This window comes from Alosa pseudoharengus, unplaced genomic scaffold (assembly GCF_046254945.1).
Source record: "Alosa pseudoharengus isolate Yale_2024_CS ecotype anadromous, Long Island Sound unplaced genomic scaffold, YU_APseudo_1.1 YU_APseudo_1.1_scf_8, whole genome shotgun sequence".
Taxonomy (NCBI): domain Eukaryota; kingdom Metazoa; phylum Chordata; class Actinopteri; order Clupeiformes; family Clupeidae; genus Alosa; species Alosa pseudoharengus.
In genome coordinates, this window is record NW_027468870.1 from 15,086,437 (window position 1) to 15,112,007 (window position 25,571).

The window sequence follows — 25,571 nt, forward strand, 5'->3', positions numbered from 1 at the left end:
GCCAGTCACATTCACATGGTGAAAATGTGTATTGGTAAACACACAAGAAAAACTCCAATCATGGAGGGGCGATTAGACATTTGTAGAGATGAACACTAATAGATTAAATATAAATATGATAGACTTAATGATGAAGGAAAAATAGTAAACAAAGAAGTTCCCCTGAATGTCATAGAGTGTCTCGGCATTCTGATTCTTGGCAACTGATGAGTGTGAATGTTGATTGCCTGATGTCATTCAGGTGCTGTTCAATGGTGTGAATCTTCAATAACCAATAGTATTCGAGCTAGAGCCTAAAGCACTACCGGGGATTCGAACCCTCAACCTAACAAACACCAGCACTAGGCATTATCCCACTGAGCCACTGACAATCTTACATATTGGGTAGTCACATTCACATGGTGAAAATGTGTGTTGGTAAACACACAAGAAAAACTCCAAGTATATATTTGACAATAAAATGAAGGGCTTTCCTGAAAAAATACACCTGAAAACTTTTGGATATTCTGGGGCAATTAGACATTTATAGAGAAGAACAGTAATGGATGAAATATAAATATGATAGACTTAATGATGAAGGAAAAATAGTAAACAAAGAAGTTCCCCTATATGTCATAGAGTGTGTCGGCATTCTGATTCTTGGCAACTAATGAGTGTGAATGTTAATTGTCTGATGTCATTCAGGTGCTGTTCAATAGTGTGAATCTTCAATAACCAATAGCATGTGCATCTTGAGCCTAAAGCTCTAGCAGGATTCGAACTCTCAACCTAACCTAACAAACACCAGCACTAGGCATTATCCCACTCTGCCACTGACAATCATACACATTCAGCAGTCACATTCAAATGGTGAAAATGTGTGTTGGCAAACACACAACATCAAGAAAATTCCTAGCATACATTTGACAATAGAATTAAGGGCTTTATAAAAAAGAGTACATATCTGAAAATGTGCACTGTTAATGGTATCCACCTAATGATGGTTGTATGGTTGTTATCCAAGAAAAAAAAATTACTCATATAGGAATATAGGTGATATAGGAGAAATGGGCTGAGTGGTCGAACTTTATTGGCCTATATCTCTGAAATGGAACAACGTATCCAAATTCTTTTGATAACTTTTGTGAGGCTTTGTCTAAACATTGTCTGTGAGAATTTTGGTGAAGATTTGATAATTTTTGAAGCCTGTGAAACTTTTTATGATGTTTGGCTTTTCTCTGAAATTGTGGCAAAAGTAAACATTTTTAGAGCATAAGACCAGGGTGAAAAAGATGCATCTGAATGTAGAGATTAATATGATGAAAGAATTTTGAGTCTAGGTGAATCTGGTAAGGAGAAATAAGCGTTTTTGACAAGAGCGCCACCTTTGGGTGCAGTACCCCAAATTTGGGTTATGGGTAGTGGGGGGTACTGGTAACAATACTTGAAAATGTCAAGTTTCTAGGACTTACGGTTTATAGGAATATAGGTGATCTAGGAAAAAAGGCCTAAGTGGTCTAACTTTATTGGCCTATATCTCTGAAATGGAACAAAATATCAAAATTCTGAGCGATAACTTTTGTGAGGCTTGGTCTAAACATTGTCTGTGAGAATTTTGGTGAAGATTCGATTATTTTTGAAGAGTGTGAAACTTTTTATAATGTTTGGCTTTTCCATGAAATTGTGGAAAAAGTAAACATTTGTAGACCATAAGACCAGGGCCAAAAAGATGCATCTGAATTTAGAGATTAATATTCTGAAAGAATTTTGAGTCTAGGTGAATCTGGTAAGGAGAAATAAGCATAATTAACTTTTTTTATCAATAGCGCCACCTTTGGGTGCAGTACCCCAAATTTTGGGTTATGGGTAGAGGGGGGTACTGGTAACCATACCTGAAAATTTCAAGAGTTTTGGAGTTACGGTTTAGGCTGCAGTATGATTTTTACAGAATTTTGGCCAAAAAATGAACGGTACAGAAACAATAGGGTTCCTGCAGCTATGCTGCTCGGACCCCTAATAATAAGAAAACTTAAGAAGAACAATAAGTGTGCTGCTTTGCAAGCACACTTAATAATAAGAAGAAAACTTAAGAAGAACAATAAGTGTGCTGCTTTGCAAGCACACTTAATAATAAGAAAACTTAAGAAGAACAATAAGTGTGCTGCTTTGCAAGCACACTTAATAAGTGTGCTTGCAAGCACACTTAATGAATGTTCGAAGTTTAAAAGTTAAATGTAGATAGTTTAAAAGTTGTTGATAGACAAATAGTTTAAAGGCTCTATATAGGCTCCATAACAGAAGTTAACTCCGTATCCGTTAAGAAATGTTGGGTCGGAGCGGCATAACAACTCCCTTCCCTGTTTGAGGGCAAACATGGGTATGCATGTTTCCCGCAAACAAATATAGTCCCATTCATGCCCGTCTTGACATCCAACATCTGGTTGTGGTCCGGCAGTGGGAGGACGTCTGATATGAAAACCATCATTGTCAGGATCACGGTGGTCATCCACTCGGTGCATCTTGGGGTCACTCTCATGTCGCTATGGTGTCGTCGTCAAACGGCCGTTTGGGTGTTGTGGTCATGAACAATAGTTTCTGAAACAAAAAACAAAAAACAGCGGCAGTATACTAATACTCACAGAAAATTGGAAAAAAGCATGCAAATTAAGTTGAAAACAAGAATCTATCAAATTATAAAAGGGTCATATCATTTGATCAAATAGCCTAAGGTTCAACATCATGTAATTTCTAGGACAGGACTCAAGGTTTAGCCATGGTCGTCTGAGACTGCATCAGTTGCTAACAACGTGTGGAATGGCCCTTCCCAATTAGCTTCAAAGACTACTCTGAGTGGGTCGTTAATCATCGCCCAATGGCCAGGTAGGGAGTGTCCCCCGTCAAGATGCTTGTGACACTCCATTGTCAACTGATGGCCTGCTGTTTTGAATGTTTCAGCCAATTCAGAACAATATGCACTCAAAGCATCTGATCCCAAATGTACAATCGCAGTACACAAAACAACTGCAGACATAGGCTTTCCAGTCACGACTTCAAGCGGGCCAAGCCCTGTCTCTTTGTTGTTGGTAGGACTCACACTGCACACGACCGGTGGCAATGGCACAAACCAAGGAAAACCTTCCTGGTGGCCTTTATCATAACTTTCCTTCAAAAAATGATTCATTCTCTCAACTCCTGTAAAGGATTGTGGGTGATGAAAACCATGGGACGGCCATTGGGTGCCCAGCACCCTGCCAACCTCTGCACAAACAGCTGCAGTAAAACCCAGGCTATCCATTTTAGGCAGCGTCTGACATGCTTGCCCAATCCACATTTTAGCAGGCTCAACAGAAGTGGTCACATGTTGTATCTTGTTAAAGATCATTTCCTCGCCTTCAACATCACAAACAGATTGGATGTGGTTTGTAACCGGCAGAATTTGTTCATTTAAACAAGTTGGCATCGGCTCAGATCTCGCACATTGGGCACTCCTTATTTCATCCTGAGCCTTCTCCACCTTCAGCGACTTCTCCTTCTCTGCTAAAGCAGATATTTCAGCCTTAAGCTCAGACAATTCTCTCTTGAGCGCATCAACCCTTTCTGCCGCCTCCTTCTCGGCAGCCTCACGCCTAAGCATGGCTTGATTCAAGATGACTAAAGACAATGGCAGCTTATTTCTATCGGATAGACGTTGCATTTTCCCCCATGCTCGCTGCAAATCGGCCATAGGCCACAAATTATCATCATCATTCACAATGCCATATTTCATTTCAATCCTTTTCTTGGTCTCCTCCATCCTGAGATGACCGTTCAAAAAATCTCTCACCGTTGTAACTATTTCATCTTCACTAACTTGGGGCGGTGCCATCCCACCTTTCTCAGTTGTAGGGACGCGACAGCCACAGGCCCTGTTCCACTTACTGAACATTGTGTTCCGTTATGTTAGATTTTAATATGAAACTAAATATCTAAACAAGATGTTAGGCCTACTGGTAGGTCCTTAACAAATCACTACTCACACTTTAACAATTGACTCCAAACTATGTTTCCCAACTTGTGACGCGTATTTAAAATGAAGTTCCGCACTTCAAATTGAGCCGCACTTTCGGCCAGTCTAAAAACTGCACTTGATTCCCTCAGACAATTCAAAACGCCGCGCCCAGATCAATAATCTCCTGTCAGATTACTGTTATAGCGAATTCAGTCAATTCCAGTAATGGCCTCACACCCCACAACATAGAATAAACAAGGAAAAACGCAAGCAGGTCACAGCCCAGAGAGAAATATTATCCGGCGCATAAGACTTTGCCAAAACACTCAGTGGATAAAAACAGTAGCTACAAGAACTCTATCATAGAATGAACATTCCTAATGATAGCCTCTAACTTAGCATCAGCTATAGTTAGCCCGTGCACTATTAAATTTCCCCTGTCTTGCTGCGTACAATATGCCCGTCCAGCCTCGGCTGACGCCACACCAAATCCGTTCAGGATAAGACTTGTATTCAGTCTTACAGCCCAGCGCAAAATATTATCAAGCACATAAAAACCGTGCACTATCACATTTCTCCTGCCTCGCAGCGAAACAATATGCCTGCCTAGCCTCAACTATGCACCACACCAAACCCAGTCATTCTTTGTTGCAGCCTCACACCCTGCACCATAGAACTACAGAATAAGACTTGAAACGCTGTCTTACAGCGCAGCGGGAAATACTAACAAGCACATAAAACAGTAGCTACAAACTCTAATTTAGCCTTAAGCTACAGTTAGCCTCTAATTTAGTCAGTCACCACTACTAAATTAGCCAAGAGATAAAAATCTATCTCAAAACATCCACAAAATGAAAAATACAGAATGCAAAGCTCAAAATGCTTAAATAGGCCTACGACGTCAAAATAGTTGTATGTACACACAAAACATGCAACTGTTGGCTTCTAGACAGCTGCAGGCAAAACTTTTCTTGCTCAACACACTGGTACTCTAGTCAAACTGTAACCCAAAAACAGCAAATTTCTGTTCTTTTTTGTAGAATGAATAATTGAAAACGACTCACCGTTGAAACAGGCTGTTGTCCTCTTCAGGATGAATCTTGTTTTTTCCTTATTTCACGTACAACTGGGTGGACCACACCAACTGAAGAATGTTATTAAAAAATCGTCTCCTTAATTCCAAATGGAGACACGGTTGACCGAGTAGTTTCCAGTGTAGTTAAGAGCAGGTAAAACTTGAGGCTGGCTTGCGAAAGAATAGTTCTTTATTCTGGATGTAACAACAGAGTTCTGGTAACCCTGTTGTACGCACAGCACAGCACAGTGTTGCAAGATGAAGCCAAGGTAATGAACTGAAGCTAAGATCTGGGATACTCCTGGCTAATTATAATACCAGAATATACATTCACGTCTGGGGTCAAATTGGAGGGGGGGGGGGGGGGGACAGGCAGTGATATAGCCTTATTCAATTAAGATGTCTTGTGGGGGAGGTACACCATTTGCTATTGTAAGGTGACAACATTCTGTCTGCTTACAATATACATCCTGTCCCCGCAGTTTCTGCAGTATTAAACAAAGAACCAAAAGAATGACATACAGAAAACCACTAAAATCTAACAATCAATGTCCACATGTTAACTTTAAAGTCGACATGTCAAGTTTAATCTCGTCATAGCAAAAACAAATTTATTTCTTCATGTGTGGCCCTAATACTCTGCCGTACTTTCAATTAAGCTGGGAACAAACCTCCCGATTTTTTAGCACTTTTTGAAAGGATTTTTACGTCTGTGACAATCATGACAGATTGAATCCTTAGTGATTCTTTCCATTTTTGACGCAATCCAGACTCCATCAAAAATGCTTGATTTTATCTTGACCGGTCCATTCCATGGTCGTTGTGGCTGCAATTATGACATTAAACACCCAACAGCTTGATTGTTCGATTGTGCTCATGACTAACTCCCAATCGTACCAGACTCCATCTGTAGGTTTGGTCTACTCAATTGTGTTCTTATTGGGTGCAACTGAAAAAAATCGGGAAGTCTGTTCCCAGCTTTAGATAGGAGCCTGACCTTTACATGCCCAAAAAATAGCTGGATGGAGCTGCTGCCATGGTGACTGATTAGAGGCATGTGTTACTGTACCTTAGAAACATGGAAAGGCAAGACACAATAACTGCTCCACCTTCATGACACATCCACATTATATAAATTACACGAATCAACTTCTTGGAGTCATTCTCTGGTAGGCTACCACCTTGGCAGATTCCAAGGTATCAAATGTAAGGTAAGAAGGGGGTTCAAATGACTTAGGGTCACTGCAGGGAGATTATCACTGCATAATGTCTTTGAAAAGTTGTATTCCAAATGTATTAGCAAATATGCATTTTAGGTGCATTTATTCATTATAACATCATAACTTCAGACTAAGTTCTGTCTATAGAGCTTCACAATTAAATCCCAGTTGATTTCTTTTTTACAGAATGCTACATGAAAACCGAACAACAATCAAAGAGTTTATCCTTGTGGGCTTTCCAACGCTCCACCCTGACTATTATGGCCTGGTTGCATTTATATTTTGTATTGTGTATTTTATCACAGTTGTAGGGAACTCTTTTCTAGTTGTAACATTTGTGCTTGAGCCAAGCCTCCATAAACCGATGTACATTATCATGTTGAGTTTGGCTCTGTCTGATATAGGATTTGCCACTGTAGCTCTGCCTAAAATCATTTCAAGGTACTGGTTTGATGACAAATTTGTTTCCTTCAATGTGTGCTTCTTGCAAATGGGACTGATTCACAGCTTTGGGACTCTGAACTCTTACATTATGGGGATTATGGCTTTGGATCGTTACATGGCCATATGTCGTCCTCTCAGATATCATATGCTGATGAAAAATCGCACTATGACCATCCTAAACGGTTTTGCCTGGATTCTATCCATGGCTCCTGTAAGTATCTCATTAACCTACATCTACATGCTTCCATATTGTGGGCCCAATCGAATCTATCAATGTTATTGTGATGAACATTCCATAAGGACCCAGGCATGTGCTGACTACAGTTATGAGACAATGATTTCTTTCACATTAGCTATGCTGGTACTTCTGATACCCCTGGCTTTCATTGTCTACACTTATATCCAAATAATTTTTAGTGTATTGAAAATATCCAGTTCACAGAGCCGATGGAAAACTTTCTCCACCTGCAGCACACAAATATGCATTATTAGTCTTTACTATCTACCACGCTGCACTGTCTATATTTTCAGCATGGCAGGTATCTCCATGAACCAAGATACCCGCATTACACTTATCCTCTTCTACAGTCTGTTTCCTCCTCTTGTAAACCCCTTCATTTACTGCCTGAGAACAAAAGAGATCAAAGTGGCACTGGCTCGCTGGTTTAGAATGAGGAATATTATCAAGAAGTTCTCCATTGCTGCTATGCCTTCAATGATGTGAAATGGGTCGAAGTCATATTGAAAATATATTTGAAAAGATTAAATGTTTTTTTTCTTTTTAACATAAGAACTGATAGTTACATGAATAACTATGGAAGTGATTGTTACAAGAATCACCATAGTGATTTGATGAAATGTTATCCTATTTGTTATAGTCTGATTGTATGCATCTGTAAAATTCAATGTCTTAACCCTAGCCCTAGCTCCTACACGTGAAACTTTCAGGAAGCGCCTATCCTCGCCTCTTACCAAAAATGGGCTTCAGCACCATAGCCTCTTCGGCCTCTCTCCACGTAGGGGCCCTTGTTCATTGGTCTATCTCTGACTGGAAGAATGTCTGCTGGTAAAACCAGATCCGCATCTCTGTGTTGTCATTGCCATTCAAATATTCCTTTAAGACATCATTGGTGCAAATCCATTCCTTGATTTGAGTCCTCTAGCCATGAACTATTTAATGTGATTTGATGTAATGTCACTTTACAGTAATGATACATTTGGGGAGGAGTCATCTTTTAAAATATGAATAAATATACAAAAATCTAATATGTTCACAGTCAGTTTAGACCTTAAACTTTAATCAAAAGGAAATGTGTCTTTAAATGACTTTTGAAAAATGTCATGTTGAATATCCTTTAAATCAGGATCGTACAAAGTCTTCGCTCCTGGACATAATGTACACATTACATGCACGTTCTTGCCTTTAAATCAGGATCCTACAAAGTCTTCGCTCCTGGACATAATGTACACATTACATGCACGTTCTTGCCTGGCTCTGATTGGCTATCATGAAACATGACTCTGCCTTAGCCAATCATAATTGCTTACGTCGTTATTAACCCACCTCCTCACTAGCTGTGAGCCAGGGGTGCGTTTGGATTACACAGTTTATTCAATCAATGCATAGTAACGCACTGCATTTAACGTCCAGTAACGTAAACGGCGTTGTAACGATGGGAAAAGTAATTAATTAGATTATCCCGTTACTGAAAAAATAATGTTGTTACCTAACGCCGTACTTTTAAACGGCGTTATTCCAAACACTGGAAACTGATCACCACGTCACTGAACATCACTCAGAGCCATTCCCAGAAAATGTTGGTTATTTAATACAGACTACAGACAAAATGTTGTCACTATTTAATTTATGTAAAATCATGGGTATCCAACAGCACTGCCACCTGCATAGTTCTAGATGTACATAAGATTAGAAACTGACTGAGCCAGTGTCGGAGTCAGCTTTTGTAAAATTCAGCGAATTGCTATTCAAACTGGTGTTGCAGGGGTTAGGGGTCATAGACACCACAAGACCTCAAACAATAAAAGAGCAATGATCACCAGCCACTTATTGCTGGGGGTGGATGTCAAATGCAGCGAGACAATCAGTGTCAATGTTTATTAAAAGACAAGTGAAAAGTCATTTAACTAGCTTAACTTTAGATTGTTACGATTATTTAAGATATTAGGTATATATTTTTTGTTTATAGTTTTATAGACACACAGGGCCAGATGTACTAACGCTTTTGCGCCCATTTCAGGCGTATTTGTTTCGCAATGTGCGTGTAAAATCATTGCGAGGTATGTACAAACAGGCCGCAATGATGTAAAAGCGCAAACTGCCTGTCGCGGGAGCTGAAAGTGGCAGATTGCGATTGTCATGTCATGCATATGCATTCATGGGAGGATCCAGGGGAAAGTGGGAGTTTAGCGTAAAAAGATGGGAGGGGAAGAGTAAAGAGCGCCTAGTTATGTATTCCGCGGTATGTACAAAGACTGCTCCTAAAAGCGCAATTCTGCGCCTAAATACTTCCGCCTTGTAAAAGCAGGTGTTAATCCAAATTGCATTTCAATGCGTCAATAAGAGAACCTTTCAAAGACAACAGAATCGCTATTTAGAGCACCAGTTTTTGTGGTGAAAGTATTTGTACTACCAAAACTAAGCAACCCTAACTTTCGTTGGCTTTTCAAATGTCTTACTTTCACTTTCACGTCATTCACTTAAACTTTCCTACTTGCTAGATTTGACCAATCGTCCATAGCCTACGTGCACAAGTAGTTTGAGTAGAACTACTGATCTTCATTATCTCCCTGCTTGTTTACATCTTATCATGTATGGCAGGGATTCCCAAACTGTGGTACGCGTACCCCCGGTGGTACGCGAGCTGCTTCTAGGGGGTACGCGAGATGAAAAGGGCTATGGCGGAATTTTAAATGTTTTGTCCATTTTAAATCTTTTGTAATTCATGAATAAATACATAATTTCGAATCAGGTCATAATGATATGGAAACATGAAATTAAAGGATATCATTTATAAACTCTGTATGTGTTCATCAAAAAAAGGGCAGCTTATTACACATGACGCCTGGAATAGCTAATAGAATGCGTTACTTTTGAATGCGTTGGATGGTCCGTGGGGGGAAAGTTTCGCGGATATAACAGGTTTTTGAAAACAACAAAAACAGAAAGGAGGGAAGGAGCAAAGCTAGGAGTTATTTCAGATGGGCAAGAAAGGTAACATAAAGCTAGGCTTTACATTTAACAAACTAAAGGTAGCCTAAGTTTAGCCTTTCTAGGCTGTATAGCCTAATGTTGTCCAAACGAATACATCCTTGTCATGCGTTGTTGTAGGCCTATTATAAGATATTGTATGTGGATGTAGTTAGGCTACTATGCAGGCTAATTTTCATAACTTTTTAACTGACCAAATGCACGCACCTAAAACCGCAAAACGGAAAAATATTGTCAACACGTTACGTTTTTATGTGTTTATGTGTTGGATGGTGGGGGTACGCGAGCCGAGTCGGAATGTAGGCGGTGGTACGCGGGGGGGAAAGTTTGGGAACCGCTGATGTATGGTATTATTTCATGATCGCTAAACGTTTGATTCTTTTTAATGTTGTCATCAGTTAACTTCATTCAACTGCGCTTGTATGTAGGCGCTGCCATTCAGTTGTGGACGTTCGTAAATTGCGTTTATGGGCGGAGAAAGGCAGAGAAAGGCACAGTTTACACTAAGGATTGAACAATTGATAAATACGACGGAAACTTGGGTCTGACAGCGTTCGCAATCTGCGGTGTGTCCATGGCGCTGATAACGCTACGTTCGCAAATGTACATACATCTGGCCCACAGTCTTTAGTCTTTCTCCTATGTAGTGAACAGCTGCTAATGTACTATGGGTACCACTGCTTCATGTTCATAGTTCACTATTCACATTGAACTGTAGTGTTAGACTAATGTAAGCAGGTTGAGGATTTTGGCCCCTTACCATCATCATATAGCCTGGGTGCCAGTCCGAACTTAGTCCCGCCCACAACATTTGAGGTCGGGAAGTTCGGTCTGGCATTGCTCCATTGTGGAGCAAGTATGCTCACCCTAGATCGGGCGGACTAATCAAATCAGGCTTTACGATGATGGACAAGTGAGCAACAGCGCCTGGTTACTCAGACAGCCTATTTCCACTTGAGAAACACTGCCAAAGTGCGGCCCTTTTTAACTCAACAAGATGCAGAAATTCGAATTCACGCCTTTATCACTAGCAGGTTAGACTACGGCAATGCACTTTTCACTGGTCTTCCCAAAAAACATCTAAAGAAATTGGCACTCATACAGAACTCTGCGGCTAGACTTTTAACTAAGACTAAGAAGAGAGAACACAACACCCCTGTGTTGGCTGAACTGCACTGGCTCCCTATTTCCTATAGAATTGATTTTAAGGTTATGTTAATTACTTACAAAGCTCTGAATGGCATAGCACCTTCATATATCTCTGAGCTTTTAATATCTTATCAACCACAAAGGAAACTTAGATCATCCAATTCTAATCTGTTAATCGTACCCAAAGTGCTCCACAAACAAAGTGGAGAAGCTGCTTTTATCCATTATGCCCCCAAACTATGAAACACCCTGCCTCTGTACATCAAGCAGGCGAGTTCAGTAAATATTTTGAAAAAAGATCTGAAAACATACCTGTACAGGAAAGCTTTTAGTTAACTCATCTTATCCTGTAGACTACCTTTTCAGATTATTCTACATCTGCTGCTATTGGAGGGCGCAGCCAGCCAGAAGCAGATGGGCTCCCCCTATTAAGTCAGGTTCTGCTCAAGGTTTCTTCCTGGAATATGGGAGTTTTTCCTTGCCACAGTTGCCATATGGCGTGCTTGTGGGGGGTAAGAGGGTTAAGGCTGCCAGTCTTATGACATGTCATTTTCTATATTTTTGATATGTTGCTGAGTGGATCATAAACAGCCCCAGCAATGAAGAAAAGTGATTGATAATGACTGACTGACTATTATTGTGTTACATGCTTCAAATGTAAAGCACTTTGAGCTGCATTCTTTGTATGAAAGGTGCTATACAAATAAAGCTTATTATTATTATTATTATTATTATGGTCTATCACGTCATCTGAGCACGCTTAGACTAGGCTTATGTTTAAAACAAAAACGCTGTGGCTAGAAGGAGACATGGCTTTTAAGACCCCATATAAAAAAAAATGCATATTATTATGACTGCCTCCATATTATTATGACTGCCGCACAGCAAAGCGGCGGTCATATAGGTTTAGTCCAGGGTTCGGCAACCTTTTTTGCCTGGAGAGCCACTTTTACCAAATGTATTATTTTTTTAATCTCAGAAGAGCCACATAAAGACGGTTACAAGAAAAAGTTTGGATATTTAACGTACAGTTATTTTCATTCAACAGAGGATTTTAAATAGCCTACATTTTCTACTACTAGTTTTAATGTGCAAGTAACTTGAAATGTAAAGTGGAATGAAAGAAGTATAATAGGCCTTAGGCTTCCCATGTAGGCTAAACACCACCCCCTATTTTTCCAGTGTCCTTTGGTATGCAAAGTAACATCATAGTTAACAACACAACACTCAATTTTCGACATGACATGTCATTGGCGAAATTGAACATTAGGCCTACCAGAGATTAGATTTGGTGATGGCCTTGGAGTCTGGCTGGCTCATATTCAGTGAGGTGAAGGTTCATGCAAGAATTAAGGCTGTCACCATTTAAGGGCAACTCCACGCAAAACATCAGTCATATCCATGGCATTGTGTTGGCGTTATGGATGTGACAGTTTGCGCGGAATTGCCCTTAAAGGGACACCAGGCAACGTTTTCGTGTTAATTACTCATCTTCGTAAGTTCGGTATATGGTTAAATGACCCATTACAGGGCGAATGAAGACTCTCTCGCCCGCCCCTACTGCCTGTAGGAAGAATATCCCGCTTGCAAGTTCAGTGTATCGTACCCGCCGACCGAAGCAGGATCAGTTTACATCCTGCATCTACAGCACAGAGGCAGGCTAACGAAACGCTAGCGATTGTTGCAAATGTGTGTATAATGGCAGAGCCGGTGAAGAAGCAGCGAAAACATAGTTCGAATTACAGGGGGTACTGGGGGGTACCCAAAGAGACAGAAATATCAGTTTTGGGGGGGTCAGATAATTTTTCTGATATTGTGAAAAAATATCATTACAGTTAAGTCAACTCCTATTTTCACCATAGGAACATTTTAATGTAAAACGATTTCTGACACCCCTATTGTGGCCCGTACCATTTTTAACCACCGTGGCGCTAGAAGCAACTGAGACAGAGAACGACTTCAACTTCACAAGCAAATGTCAACATTGAATGACAAAACGCTGGGTAAATTCCTCCAGTAGGCTAAATTCGGTTTGCTGCTGACGTGCATGGGTAAATGTAAGTTGCTAGCTGACGTCTAGCTTGTTGAAAATGTGTTATTTTACAACCTTAATTTATAAACGTGTTTTGTTCTTTCATAGCTCATGTCACGTCTTGATACATTGAATTACTGACTACTTACCCACTGAGGCTAGTAAAGTGGACCTTGGTTAGTTACCAAGGTTAGTTAGGAAGATAGACTAGTTCTCTATTTAAATCAAGCTTTACATTGTAAAATCGATTGTCATTTCCAAGGAGATGAACTCCATAGCCTATGATTATTCTCATTTTATCTTGAATAAATTATTGTGCCCTTTTAAAATTAGTTTGGCACAGATCCTGTGTTTTTATATTACCGGTAGGCCTATGCATAAGAGGGTCTGGTGTAGCTAAGCCTAGGCTACATAACATCAGTGAAACAGGTGGAAACATAAAAAGACCCAAGTAGCCTAGGCGAAATAGTATGTGCTAGTATTTGAGTTTGTTTTTAATTGGTTGGTATTGTTTTTACATTCTATTATTTCATATTTTTAGCTCAATAAATGTAGTTTAATCTGAGAACCCTGATACTATCTTGATGAAATTTTATTCAAAGAGACACTATGAGGAGAAGGAAAGGGCACACAGACATCTGGCACTTGTTGGTTCTAAAAGAGTAAGCAGGAAATATTTACACTAACATCTACAAACAATTACATTACAAGTGTAGGTGCAGTTAGGTTTTATACACTGTTCATATGTTAAGGAAAGGGGTGCTCAGCAGACAGGAGAGGCACAGGATGAAAGCCATGAGCAGGCCGCAGGGAGACGACAGGATATATAAGAACGATGAGATATTCTGTAGCCTAGTACTGATTATAGGTTTCTCGCATGTTTAGACCTTGTGTGTGTTGCATAACACATGTTGCACTTGGTGATCACGGTGGGGATTGATATGGTAGTGGACCATGATGGTCATAGAAGAAGTGAAGGAGCAGTACCCCCCAATTATGGTGGGGTAATTCGCACTCTGTTTTAAACGACAGTTTGATTCAGGTAGCTACTAGTGCTACATTCACAAAAACACCCTAGGATGCATTTTGGCTAGAGTTACACCTGAAGTTCTGCTTTAGTTTAAATTGAACGCAAATGCCAAATATGTAACCTCTGGTCCATCAGATTCAAAACAACGGCCAAACTTCACCTCTGCTATGACTCTCCCTGCAATGGCCAGCGAAGTGGCAAGCTAGCAGCTAATTATGCTAACGTTAACGTTAGCTACCTACCTAACGTTTGCTGAAAACACATCCTGTTAAAGGACTTTCTAACCACAACAGACGTCATAGAATACAATATCTGATTAAAAACACTTCTACAATGAGTTTACTTATGTGGTATCCTCTAAGTTAGCCATAGATATATACACTATGTAAGTTAGCAGCTAACGTAGTGCTAACCAGATAGCTTGAGAAACATCTTGTGTAACGTTAGCTAACCGTTAATGTTAACCTTAACATTACTATCTCCAAAAAGTTAGCCTACACCGGATTAGTCTATGCATTCTACCACATATATCATATATCATATCATATATCATCTTATCAATTGTGGCATACGGATTTTACACAAGCTCAACATACCTTCGCGCTTACCCCGCCGGCTTGTCGCTTGATGTGGACCAACGGTTGCGTATCTAGGCAGCCAGCAGCACTTTTGGGAAAAAAAAAAAAAAAGCGGGATCGGCAAATTGGTTCCTCACCGCTCCTCCGCCGATCTACGGAGTGCGCATGCATGTTGGAGCGCTGTAGACTCATCCCGCTGATGGTTTACCCACCTAAACTGACAAGTTCTATTTGGCGTGCAGGGGGAAAAAACCCTTCCGACACTTTGCCGCTGGTGCCCTCCAATTGCCGACGTCGGTAAGACCGAACGTGCTGTCTGGGTAATTACTAGGTATAGGTTTGCTGCATGCATGTTACAAGGACACTGGGCCATGTCATGTAAGGGACATGGTACTGCAAAAAACGGAAACATAGTCTACATTGCAGAACCACTCAACTTTATTAATTTATGGTGAATAAATGTTACACTACTGTGCACAGCCTGACGTGACGATGCTAGCTCGTTAGCAGCGGTTAGCTAACTATGCTAACGTTAGTTATCTACAAGTCTCCTCCAAGTGACAATCATATTATACACAATGCTGGCAATGCTGAGAACAATTAGAAATGTTATTTGGATATTATTCATCAAATAATGATTCATTATATTTGAATAACCAACAGTGTTAACTTATTCACATTGCCAACATGTTTTTACAGCATGTGTCATAACAATGCAATGACAGTCCTTCAAACGAATTTGGGTCTCCCTTTTATTTCTCTGCATTGTGTAGGCTACACTCAGAAATACATAACATAAACAGAATAGAAACGAAATAGAAAAATGTCCAGATCCAATGTTTATTGTGACTTCCAAGATTCTAACTTAAGGTAGGCTAATTAACATTCAGTGACTTGGTAATAGCATCTATCAGTGTTGTAGTCAAGTCACTATGCCTCGAGTCCGAGTCCAGGTTCGAGACCTCAGTGTTCAAGTCCGAGTCAAGTCCAAGTCATTAAAAAAAAATTCCAAGTCCGAGTCGAGTCAACTACTCATCCGAGTCAAGTCCGAGTCGAGTCACTATTGATCCATGTCGAGTCCGAGTCGAGTCCCTATTGATTGAGTCGAGTCCAAGTCCAGCACTAAAGTAAGCATAGCCTACATGTCGTTCCATTTTTTTCCATTGCAGATGAAATCCTTAAAAGCAAAACGGACAATCTTCTGTCTCCAAGGGGTGCCATCACTTGTGTGAAAGTAGTATTGCCAAATTTTTTGCCAAACCCAATGTGTTGTATTTATTATATCGGAGAGAATACCATACCATAGCTATACCATAGCCTATATATAGGCCTACTCATAATAAATGAGCAATCCACATCCCAATCACACAGGCCATTAAGTCACATTATGCTGTTACTGACTGCTGACAATTGTATCAGGCAGTGTTGTAGAAGTTCATACTTCACAAGAGCTAGATGAACGTTGGAGTAGCCTAGGCCTATTTTGTAAGAGGTAGAGTGGATCATAAAAGGGCATTTTTTAAAATTCTGTCTGTTAAAAGACAACAATTTTAGCGCAGTTTGGGAGGGACAGGAGCAGGGCCCGTCTTGGTAGCTTCTTTCTGACTCCCGTGACGTGAACACCGGCAACTGCATAATTATGTTATCACTTCACTGACACTATGGAGACATATTTCACGTCAACAATAGAGATGAAAACTAGCTTTAGGTTAACGAAGATGTAGATCATCTGCCTAATTTATTTATTTGTGCAACAGCCACGTTCATTTCAGCGAGATGAGAGAAATAAATGTTTTTTTAAGCTGCCATCGCCATACTATTTGCTACAATATTCACCTGTTAGAAATAGAACACGTTGCTATTTCCTTTTTTTGTGCAGTGGATAAGGCTATCAAATCGCTCGTTTGAACAGTAACAGTAATCCAGTTCATTCGTGGTTTTAAATATAGTTGTTTCTGGCCTACCCACGAGAGGTTCTGTTTGTCAGTTTCACTTGCGCAGACACGTACTGTAGGCCTACATTGACACTACATGGACACTCTATAGGCAATTTAATGTTATGCTTCTATATTTTATGACACCAAAATTAAGAAGTATGCTATATCTTGATCGGGAAAACGTTTAGTTTATTTTTCTTTCATCCGATAATAGCCTGCTGCAAATTAACAGACAGAAGCACGGCAGGGCACGCCCCGAATGAAAATGAATGAATGGAACCTCGCGCTTCTCGCGTCAGTCAGGGAAAACACTGTTCACCAAGTCACGATGATCAGCTATCCAGCAGCAGTGTGCAGCTATCCAGCAGTGTAATCTTAGGTAATGTTATGTCATGTATGAGAACTAATATTGCCTGGCAATAGCCTACTACATTGAAATAGCAGCGACCATATATCCAGGCATTTTGTTAAAGTTAACGTTAGTTTGCTTTGCATGTGAACATGATGTGACTTGCGATGTAGCCTACGACACGAAGCAGTAGCCTAACATTCCCTTGAACTAAAATTAGTATTACGAATAATTTAGATATTAAAATCATATAGCAAATTATAGCCTAATGACATACTACAATTATAGCCTTATGATATATTACAAAAAAAAGTCGAGTCCTCGGACTCGAGTACTACAACACTGGCATCTATTATGATAGCGCGCCATATGCGACCGTGCTGCACAGGGGCGCCTGCAGGAATTAATGCTATGGTACGAACACCCATCACCCACATATAGATTTGAAACATTTAACATTAAAATTTTTATAAAATCAAAGAGTAGGTTTTAGGGAAAAAGGTGCTTTGTGTACTAGAAAGGGCAGTAAGCCGAGTTCAGGAGATGTGTTTTAGTATGTGTAAGTCAAAAGGTGAAGCCACATAATAGATTGAAATCTTTTATCAGCATAAAAAATTCATAAAATCAAAACATGGGTTTTTGGACAAAAGAAGCTTTGTGTAATATATGCAGGCCTTGTTCAAACACATCAAAGTTGGTTTGACACAAACTCGACCCTCATAGTCAGTGCTAAATAGATTTTTCGAATGTGTCGAATATCCAACGTCCAATATAAAACCAACTTTACCACGGTCACCAATTGCTTAGCCAACCTTGTTCTTGCCCATCTTGAATAGCTCCTCTAGCTTTGCTGCCTCCATCCTTTCTGTTTTCGTTGTTTAAACTTGTGATATCCATGATGAGTATTGAGTTAGTGAATTAGCTCAACATTGTGTGCTGATAACCATATAGAAAACAAGTAGCCTATGCGTGCCTGCGTGCGTAGGCCTATTCTCTCCTGCTCAAACATGTGTGCGCGTTAATTTTGATAAGTGTTCACTAACTTTACTTAATAGAAAATTGTAAATAGCCTGATGGCATGCAACTAATGGGATACTGTGCATAGTTGGAAAGGTATGGTAGGCCAATATGGTGTGAATATATACATACACAAGGTAAATTTTCTCTCGTTGTTGAGTGATGGTACGCACAGTGCGTACGGACGTACACCTGCAGGCGCGCCTGGTGCTCACACCCCTAATCAATACTCCTGACCTTGGTTGAAAGATTACAGAAGCTAGGTTTATCTTTAACAATATCCTGGGTAACATATGCCACCAGTTAATACTATTTTTCCACATAATATCCTAGAATCTGCATAATTTGAAAGCCTGGTGGTCACTACCACTGTGTGGCTAGTTATTTTGCTTACTTACACTCTGCTTTATGAAAAAGCTTCGTATGTCCCCTTTCTTCTTCTTGGGTGGCATAGCTGATCTACAAACCACAAAAAGGGGTTTGTATGTATGCTGAAGGGAAAAGGGAATATCAAAATGTTTAACTCTGGCCTTTTATGGGGTAGGCCTATGTATTGACAGACAGCCCTGGTAACTTACCGTTGTCGTTGACACACCCGCTCGCTTGACTACCAGTGCAAGAATAAAGCAAAGTGTGTGCAGCATGCGTGTCAGATAACCCTTCCCCCTCCCCCTCGATTTTTCAGCCAATCAAATGACGACGTTTCTTGTACTGTCGTGCTGGCTGTCGGAATGATCAGCAGCACAAATGAGTTCGCTAAAATATTGGTGGGGACATTCTATGCCCATGTCAACAGAACAGCTATAGTGTCATAAAAGTGGTGTGGCTCCTTTAAGACCCAATCCACTGGTGTGAGTTCTGGAGCCATCCAACTTTATCTAACTCTATACTATCCTACATCATCTGATTTTAATATTATGTCTAGGCTATATTTAACATTTATTTTCTATTTGGCCTGTTATGAAATTATGCATTGACCAATATAAGCACACTTTTTTAAGACACTTAAATACATGCATGCTTAGCATTTTGTGAAAACAAATCATTATGGCTACATCGACAAACTCTTAGCCATGAGCTGTATATCCTCTGATTTTAATATTTACACATATGTAGGTATTTAAGCACAGCTCAGTTAACTTAAAGCCCAAATTTGGAGACCATATAGAAATTTGCTACCATTTCAAAAGTGGATTACTCACGGCTTATTGTACAGGGGATTGCATTATACCTTTGTGTTCGGTAAGGTCTCCTGTTATTCTGGTTTACGGTTTGTCTGGAACGAAAAGTTTGTGAGATATTCCTCCTATATGAATTGAAATGAGCGCAGGGCCCACTTCCCCGAAAGCATCTTAAGCCTAAGAGCGTCGTAAAGTCCCTCTTACGAACGTCTTAAGATTTGCCGACTGTTCCCCGAAACCATCGTAGCTTAAGAGCATCGTGAAAACACTCGTAGATCTACGAGTGCTCCAGAGTACTCGTTACCGGCTAAGAGCGTCTTAACAGTACTTCTCACTGAGGTCACCAACAGGACATACAGAGGAATTACAACTTAGAATACATAATCCAATTTACGTTCCCATTCTTTATTGTGTTTACCTGTGATGAATCAGATTTTAGCGTGCAAAATAGCCTACATTTAATGGTCATAATAATGTGATGAAAAACGGACAAAAATGCAATCAAGTTATGAAACGAGACGTTGCCAGAATAGTTTAACATTATCTTTTCTTAAGTGAATATTTTATTAGGCCTATAAGGTAAAAAGCAGAGAAAGCAACATGTGGTTTAGTCTGTAGCCTACTGCATCAAAATCTAAGCCTACACATTTCCTCTCTTTCTTACTCGACTTCTTTCTTATCTTCAAACGTGTTCTTAAGTGGCACCGCGAAAAATTATTGCATGGTGCAACAATCTAATCTTAAAATAATTACAATTATTTATGTCTCTGTGTGGTATATAACCTACTTGGGATGCTTACATGCAGATGTCAAAGTGTTTCTATTTTCGTATTGATGTGAATTTATGTGTAGAGTTTAAATGGTAGGCCTATAGCTGTGACGTGCAGTCACCTGACATCACCGTCAAATCAGAGGATATTTCAGAACTATTAACGTGGACAGCTCCCCTTAAGAGCATCTTAAGAGAAGTGCACGCGCGTTCACGCTACGAGCATGTTCGGGAAACAGTCGGAAAAAACAAACGAACGATCGTAAGATGAATCGTAGAAAACCCTCTTAAGAGCGTGTCTCTGTCGTTATCGGGGAAGTGGGCCCAGAGCTATAGTAGCCTAATATGATTATTTCTTGAAAGTTAATTTTCTTGCGGACCTTTTATCGCAGCAAATAGCGGCTATAGCACCTTATAAAAGATGAGAAAAAGTTATTTCATGTGATGTCTGTGAGTAATGTTGTGTACTTCATTACAATCAGTTCATCAATTGTACTGCGAGACAATGGTAGTTGAGGTGTTCAATAGCACCTGGAATCGTAATGTGCGTTTGGGTGACAGATTGAATCCTTGGTGATTCTTTTGTTGACGCAATCCGGACTCCATCAAACATGTTAGATTTTATCTTGACCGGTCCATTCCATGGTCGTTGTGGGTGCAATTCTGACATTAAACACCCAACAGCTTGATTGTTTTGTTTGTTCTCATGACTAACTCCCAATCGTACCAGACTCCATCTGTAGGTTTGGTCTACTCAATCGTGTTTTTATTGGGTGCAACTGAAAAAGATCGGGAGTTCTGTTCCCAGCTTTAGATAGGAGCCTGACCTTTACATGCCCAAAAAATAGCTGGATGGAGCTGCTGCCATGGTGACTGATTAGAGGCATGTGTTACCTTAGAAACATGGAAAGGCAAGACACAATAACTGCTCCTCCTTCATGACACATCCACGTTATATAAATTACACAAATCAACTTCTTGGGAGTCATTCTCTGGTAGGCCACCACCTTGGCAGATTCCAAGGTATCATATGTAAGGTAAGAACGGGGTTCAAATGACTTAGGGTCACTACAGGGAGATGATCACTGCATAGTGTCTTTGAAAAGTTGTATTCCAATGTATTAGCAAATATGCATTTTAGGTGCATTTATTCATTATAACATCGTAACTTCAGACTAAGTTCTAAGTCTATAGAGCTTCACAATTAATTCCCAGTTGATTTCTTTTTTACAGAATGCTACATGAAAACCGAACAACAATCAAAGAGTTTATCCTTGTGGGCTTTCCAACACTCCACCCTGACTATTATGGCCTGGTCGCATTTATATTTTGTATTGTGTATTTTATCACAGTTGTAGGGAACTCTTTTCTAGTTGTAACATTTGTGCTTGAGCCAAGCCTCCATAAACCGATGTACATTATCATGTTGAGTTTGGCTCTGTCTGATATAGGATTTGCCACTGTAGCTCTGCCTAAAATCATTTCAAGGTACTGGTTTGATGACAAATTTGTTTCCTTCAATGTGTGCTTCTTGCAAATGGGACTGATTCACAGCTTTGGGACTCTGAACTCTTACATTATGGGGATTATGGCTTTGGATCGTTACATGGCCATATGTCTTCCTCTCAGATATCCTATGCTGATGAAAAATCACACTATGACCATCCTAAACGGTTTTGCCTGGATTCTATCCATGGCTCCTGTAAGTATCTCATCAGCCTACATCTACATGCTTCCATATTGTGGGCCCAATCGAATCTATCAATGTTATTGTGATCAACATTCCATAATGACCCAAGCATGTGCTGACTACAGTTATGAGATAATGATTTCTTTCACATTAGCTATGCTGGTGCTTTTGATACCCCTGGCTTTCATTGTCTACACTTATGTCCATATAATTATCACTGTATCGAAAATATCCAGTTCACAGAGTCGATGGAAAACTTTCTCCACCTGCAGCACACAAATATGCATTATCAGTCTTTACTATCTACCACGCTGCACTGTCTATATTTTCAACATGGCAGGTATCTCCATGAACCAAGATACCCGCATTACACTTATCCTTTTCTACAGTCTGTTTCCTCCTCTTATAAACCCCTTCATTTACTGCCTGAGAACAAAAGAGATCAAACTGGCACTGGCTCGCTGGTTTAGAATGAGGAATATTAGCAAGAAGTTCTCCATTGCTGCTATGCCTTCAATGATGTGAAATGGGTCAAAGCCATATTGAAAATATATTTGAAAAGATTAAATGTTTAAAATGTACGTAAGAACTGATAGTTACATGAATAACTATGGAAGTGATTGTTACAAGAATCACCATAGTGATTTGATGAAATGTTATCCTATTTGTTATAGTCTGATTGTATGCATCTGTAAAATTCAATGTCTTAACCCTAGCCCTAGCTCCTACACGTGAAACTTTCAGGAAGCGCCAATCCTCACCAAAAATGGGCTTCAGCACCATGGCCTCTTCGGCCTCTCTCCACGCAGGGGCCCTTGTCCATTGGTCCATCTCTGACTGGAGGAATGTCTGCTGGTAAAACCAGATCCGCATCTCTGTGTTGTCATTGCCATTCAAATATTCCTTTAAGACATCATTGGTGCAAATCCATTCCTTGATTTGAGTCCTCTAGCCATGAAGTATTTAATGTGATTTGATGTAATGTCACTTTACAGTAATGATACATTTGGGGAGGATTCATCTTTTAAAATATGAATAAATATAATAAATAAATGTTCTAATAAATGTTCTGAAAGTAATGTTCACAGTCAGTTTAGACCTTAAATTTTAATCAAAAGGAAATGTGTCTTTAAATGACTTTTGAAAAATGGTATGTTGAATATCCATCAGGATTTCATGAGAATTACCCAAATAACAAGACAACCACTTCTAGATTGAGAACAGTCTGAAACTGATCACCACGTCACTGAACATCACTCAGAGCCATTCCCAGAAAATGTTGGTTATTTAATACAGACTACAGACAAAATGTTGTCACTATTTAATTTATGTAAAATCATGGGTATCCAACAGCACTGCCACCTGCATAGTTATAGATGTACATAAGATTAGAAACTGACTGAGCCAGTGTCGGAGTCAGCTTTTGTAAAATTCAGCGAATTGCTCTTCAAACTGGTGTTGCAGGGGTTAGGGGTCATAGATACCACAAGACCTCAAACAATAAAAGAGCAATGATCACCAGCCACTTATTGCTGGGGGTGGATGTCAAATGCAGCGAGACAATCAGTGTCATTGCAAGTGAAAAGTCATTTAACTACTATTGATAATAGATTGTTACGACTTTTTAATATATTAGTTATATATTTTTTGTTTATAGTTGTATAGACACACGGTCTTTAGTCTTTCTCCTATGTAGTGAGCAGCTGCTAATGTACTATGGGTACCACTGCTTCATGTTCATAATTCACTATTCACATCGAACTGTAGTGTTAAACTAATGTAAGCAGGTTGAGGATTTTGGCCCCTTACCATCATCATAGGGAGGAAAAGTGAAAACCAGCGCCCCAAGTGGTTGCTATTGAAGAGCAGCTCCAATGTTAAGTCCTATAAACCTATTCTTAAAAAAATTTGTGAAGTCAAATCACCGAAGTTATCCACCAAAAATATTTTTCAGTTTGTATACAGTAATAATCTACTAAAAAAAAAAAATCTAAACTCTGAAATTGTCAGGCCCTATTTTGTCTAATTAAAAAAAAACTAAATTGCTTCTTTCGTTTCATAAACGGACAACAAAAGATGTCACGTGACTTTAGCCTTCGTTACTCCCTGTGGTTTGTTTATAAGCCTGGTTAGCATTGACACAACACTTACTGCCAGCTCTTCATGTAAATAGGAGCACAACACAAGTTACCCTAACATAAGGTAATCACCATGCGGTTTACATCACGCTCCGTCATTACAAAAATATGTTAAGCCAGTCAAGCAAATTGCCGTTTTGATCCGTTAGAGATGAAGCGCCTAAACTGGTGACGTCACATACAACTGTACTTTGTTATCACCAAAGATTCTAGAGCGGAACTCTGTTCTAGAATCTGTGGTTATCACCATGTTACAAAAAAAACAATTTAACTGATCCTAAAAATTAAAAGTATGACCACTAGAAGCAATAGAGGTGACCCCAATGCATAGCATATGGAAGGCATTCAACTAATTTCCCAATGTGGACCCAGATATATTTTATCTAAAAAAAAATCCCATCCACTCCGCTAAACTCAAGGAACGCAACCAGTAGGTGGCGATGAAGTTACTTTCCCTTCCTAAAGACTGATCGATTGATTGATTGATTGATTAATTTAATGACCACACAGCCAGGTTGGTAGAATTTGTTCTTAGTACAGCTCTTTGGTACAGGTTCCAACATTACATTAGACATTAAACATATAGTATACATACATACAGACACATTGAACATGATACATAAGGGTCATACTTAATCCACAGACCTCAGCGTTCAGAGTATAGACCATTTTACAGTTTATAAACAGTGATGGATTGTGATGTGTGCAACATGGATCCAAACATTAGTTAGTTTGTCAAGCTACGCAAAGGGATTAACCACCAAAGATCGCAAAAACAACCTGAACACGCAACAATCATCGTTTAAAACAGTGAGGTTTTCCTCGTCTGAATCGATCTGAGCAGAGCCTGTTTACGGAGAGCCTGTTCAATAAAGCTTGACAATCCCGCCCCTCCTCTGACTGCCATCACCGCTAGGGTTGCCACGCGTTCCGGTTTTACCGGGATTGTCCTTCTTTTTAATAGCCTGTCCCGGGAAATGTACCAACTGTCCCGGGACACTGGTTTTCAAAAGGCTACGTGAATACGTATGTTCTTTAGTATATATTCAATGGATAGCCCTGTGTCTCTTCTTTCATCTGATATGCTTGCAATATATATCGCGAGAACCACACGCAGTCAGCAAATTATGTTTTCATAAAGTAGCCTAGGCTAGGCCCTATTAGCCTACTTTTATTGGAGCCGTCCGGAGATATGTGCATAATATGCTTACATTTCACCCGAATATTATCGAAATATTTTTGTAACCCAGTTACTGCGGGCATCCGCTTATTTTTGATCAGCCCCACGCATCAATGAGACTAGCCTATTTATCCTACCCAACAAGGACAGCCCAACGCAGCTCACTTTGCTATGATTTGTGACACATTCTAACATCCTGTTATAGTGGATGGAATCCACTATCTTGAAATCTCCTGCCTTCTTCTTCTTATTATAGTGGATGGAATCCATTATCTTGAAATCTCCTGGCTTCTTCTTATTACAGTGCATGACAATGCACTGTACTGTTCTTCCTAGGCTTCTTATTCTTATTCTTCCGCTAACGCGTTTAATGCAGCTTCAACCGTTTAACGTAGAAACTTCATTCAAACTTTGTTACGTAGGTCTTACTTGGGATAAGAGTGCTATGTATTTTTCATCTTTGTAACTTTTATACTTTTTAAACTATTAATTAAAAACTAACAAAATTTCCCCATTGACTTAACATTGCCCTTTATGACATCACAGCAATTAGAATCCTATGGCAGGTGTTCGGGCCACCTGGATC

The 25,571-nt window shown here is 39.7% G+C and overlaps 2 protein-coding genes across 2 annotated transcripts; both read left to right on the plus strand.

The window, feature by feature from the left end:
- Positions 1–6,449: 6,449 nt before the first annotated feature.
- LOC143111902 (olfactory receptor 2AT4-like) lies at positions 6,450–13,076 on the plus strand. The gene is made up of 2 exons (XM_076274152.1): positions 6,450–7,361; positions 13,020–13,076. The coding sequence occupies exons 1-2, from the start codon at positions 6,450–6,452 to the stop codon at positions 13,074–13,076; spliced, it is 969 nt and encodes a 322-aa protein (XP_076130267.1).
- Positions 13,077–21,211: 8,135 nt separating this feature from the next.
- On the plus strand, positions 21,212–22,192 carry LOC143111905 (olfactory receptor 2AT4-like). The gene has a single exon (XM_076274155.1). It carries the CDS (start codon positions 21,212–21,214, stop codon positions 22,190–22,192), a length of 981 nt encoding a protein of 326 aa, XP_076130270.1.
- Positions 22,193–25,571: the final 3,379 nt, after the last annotated feature.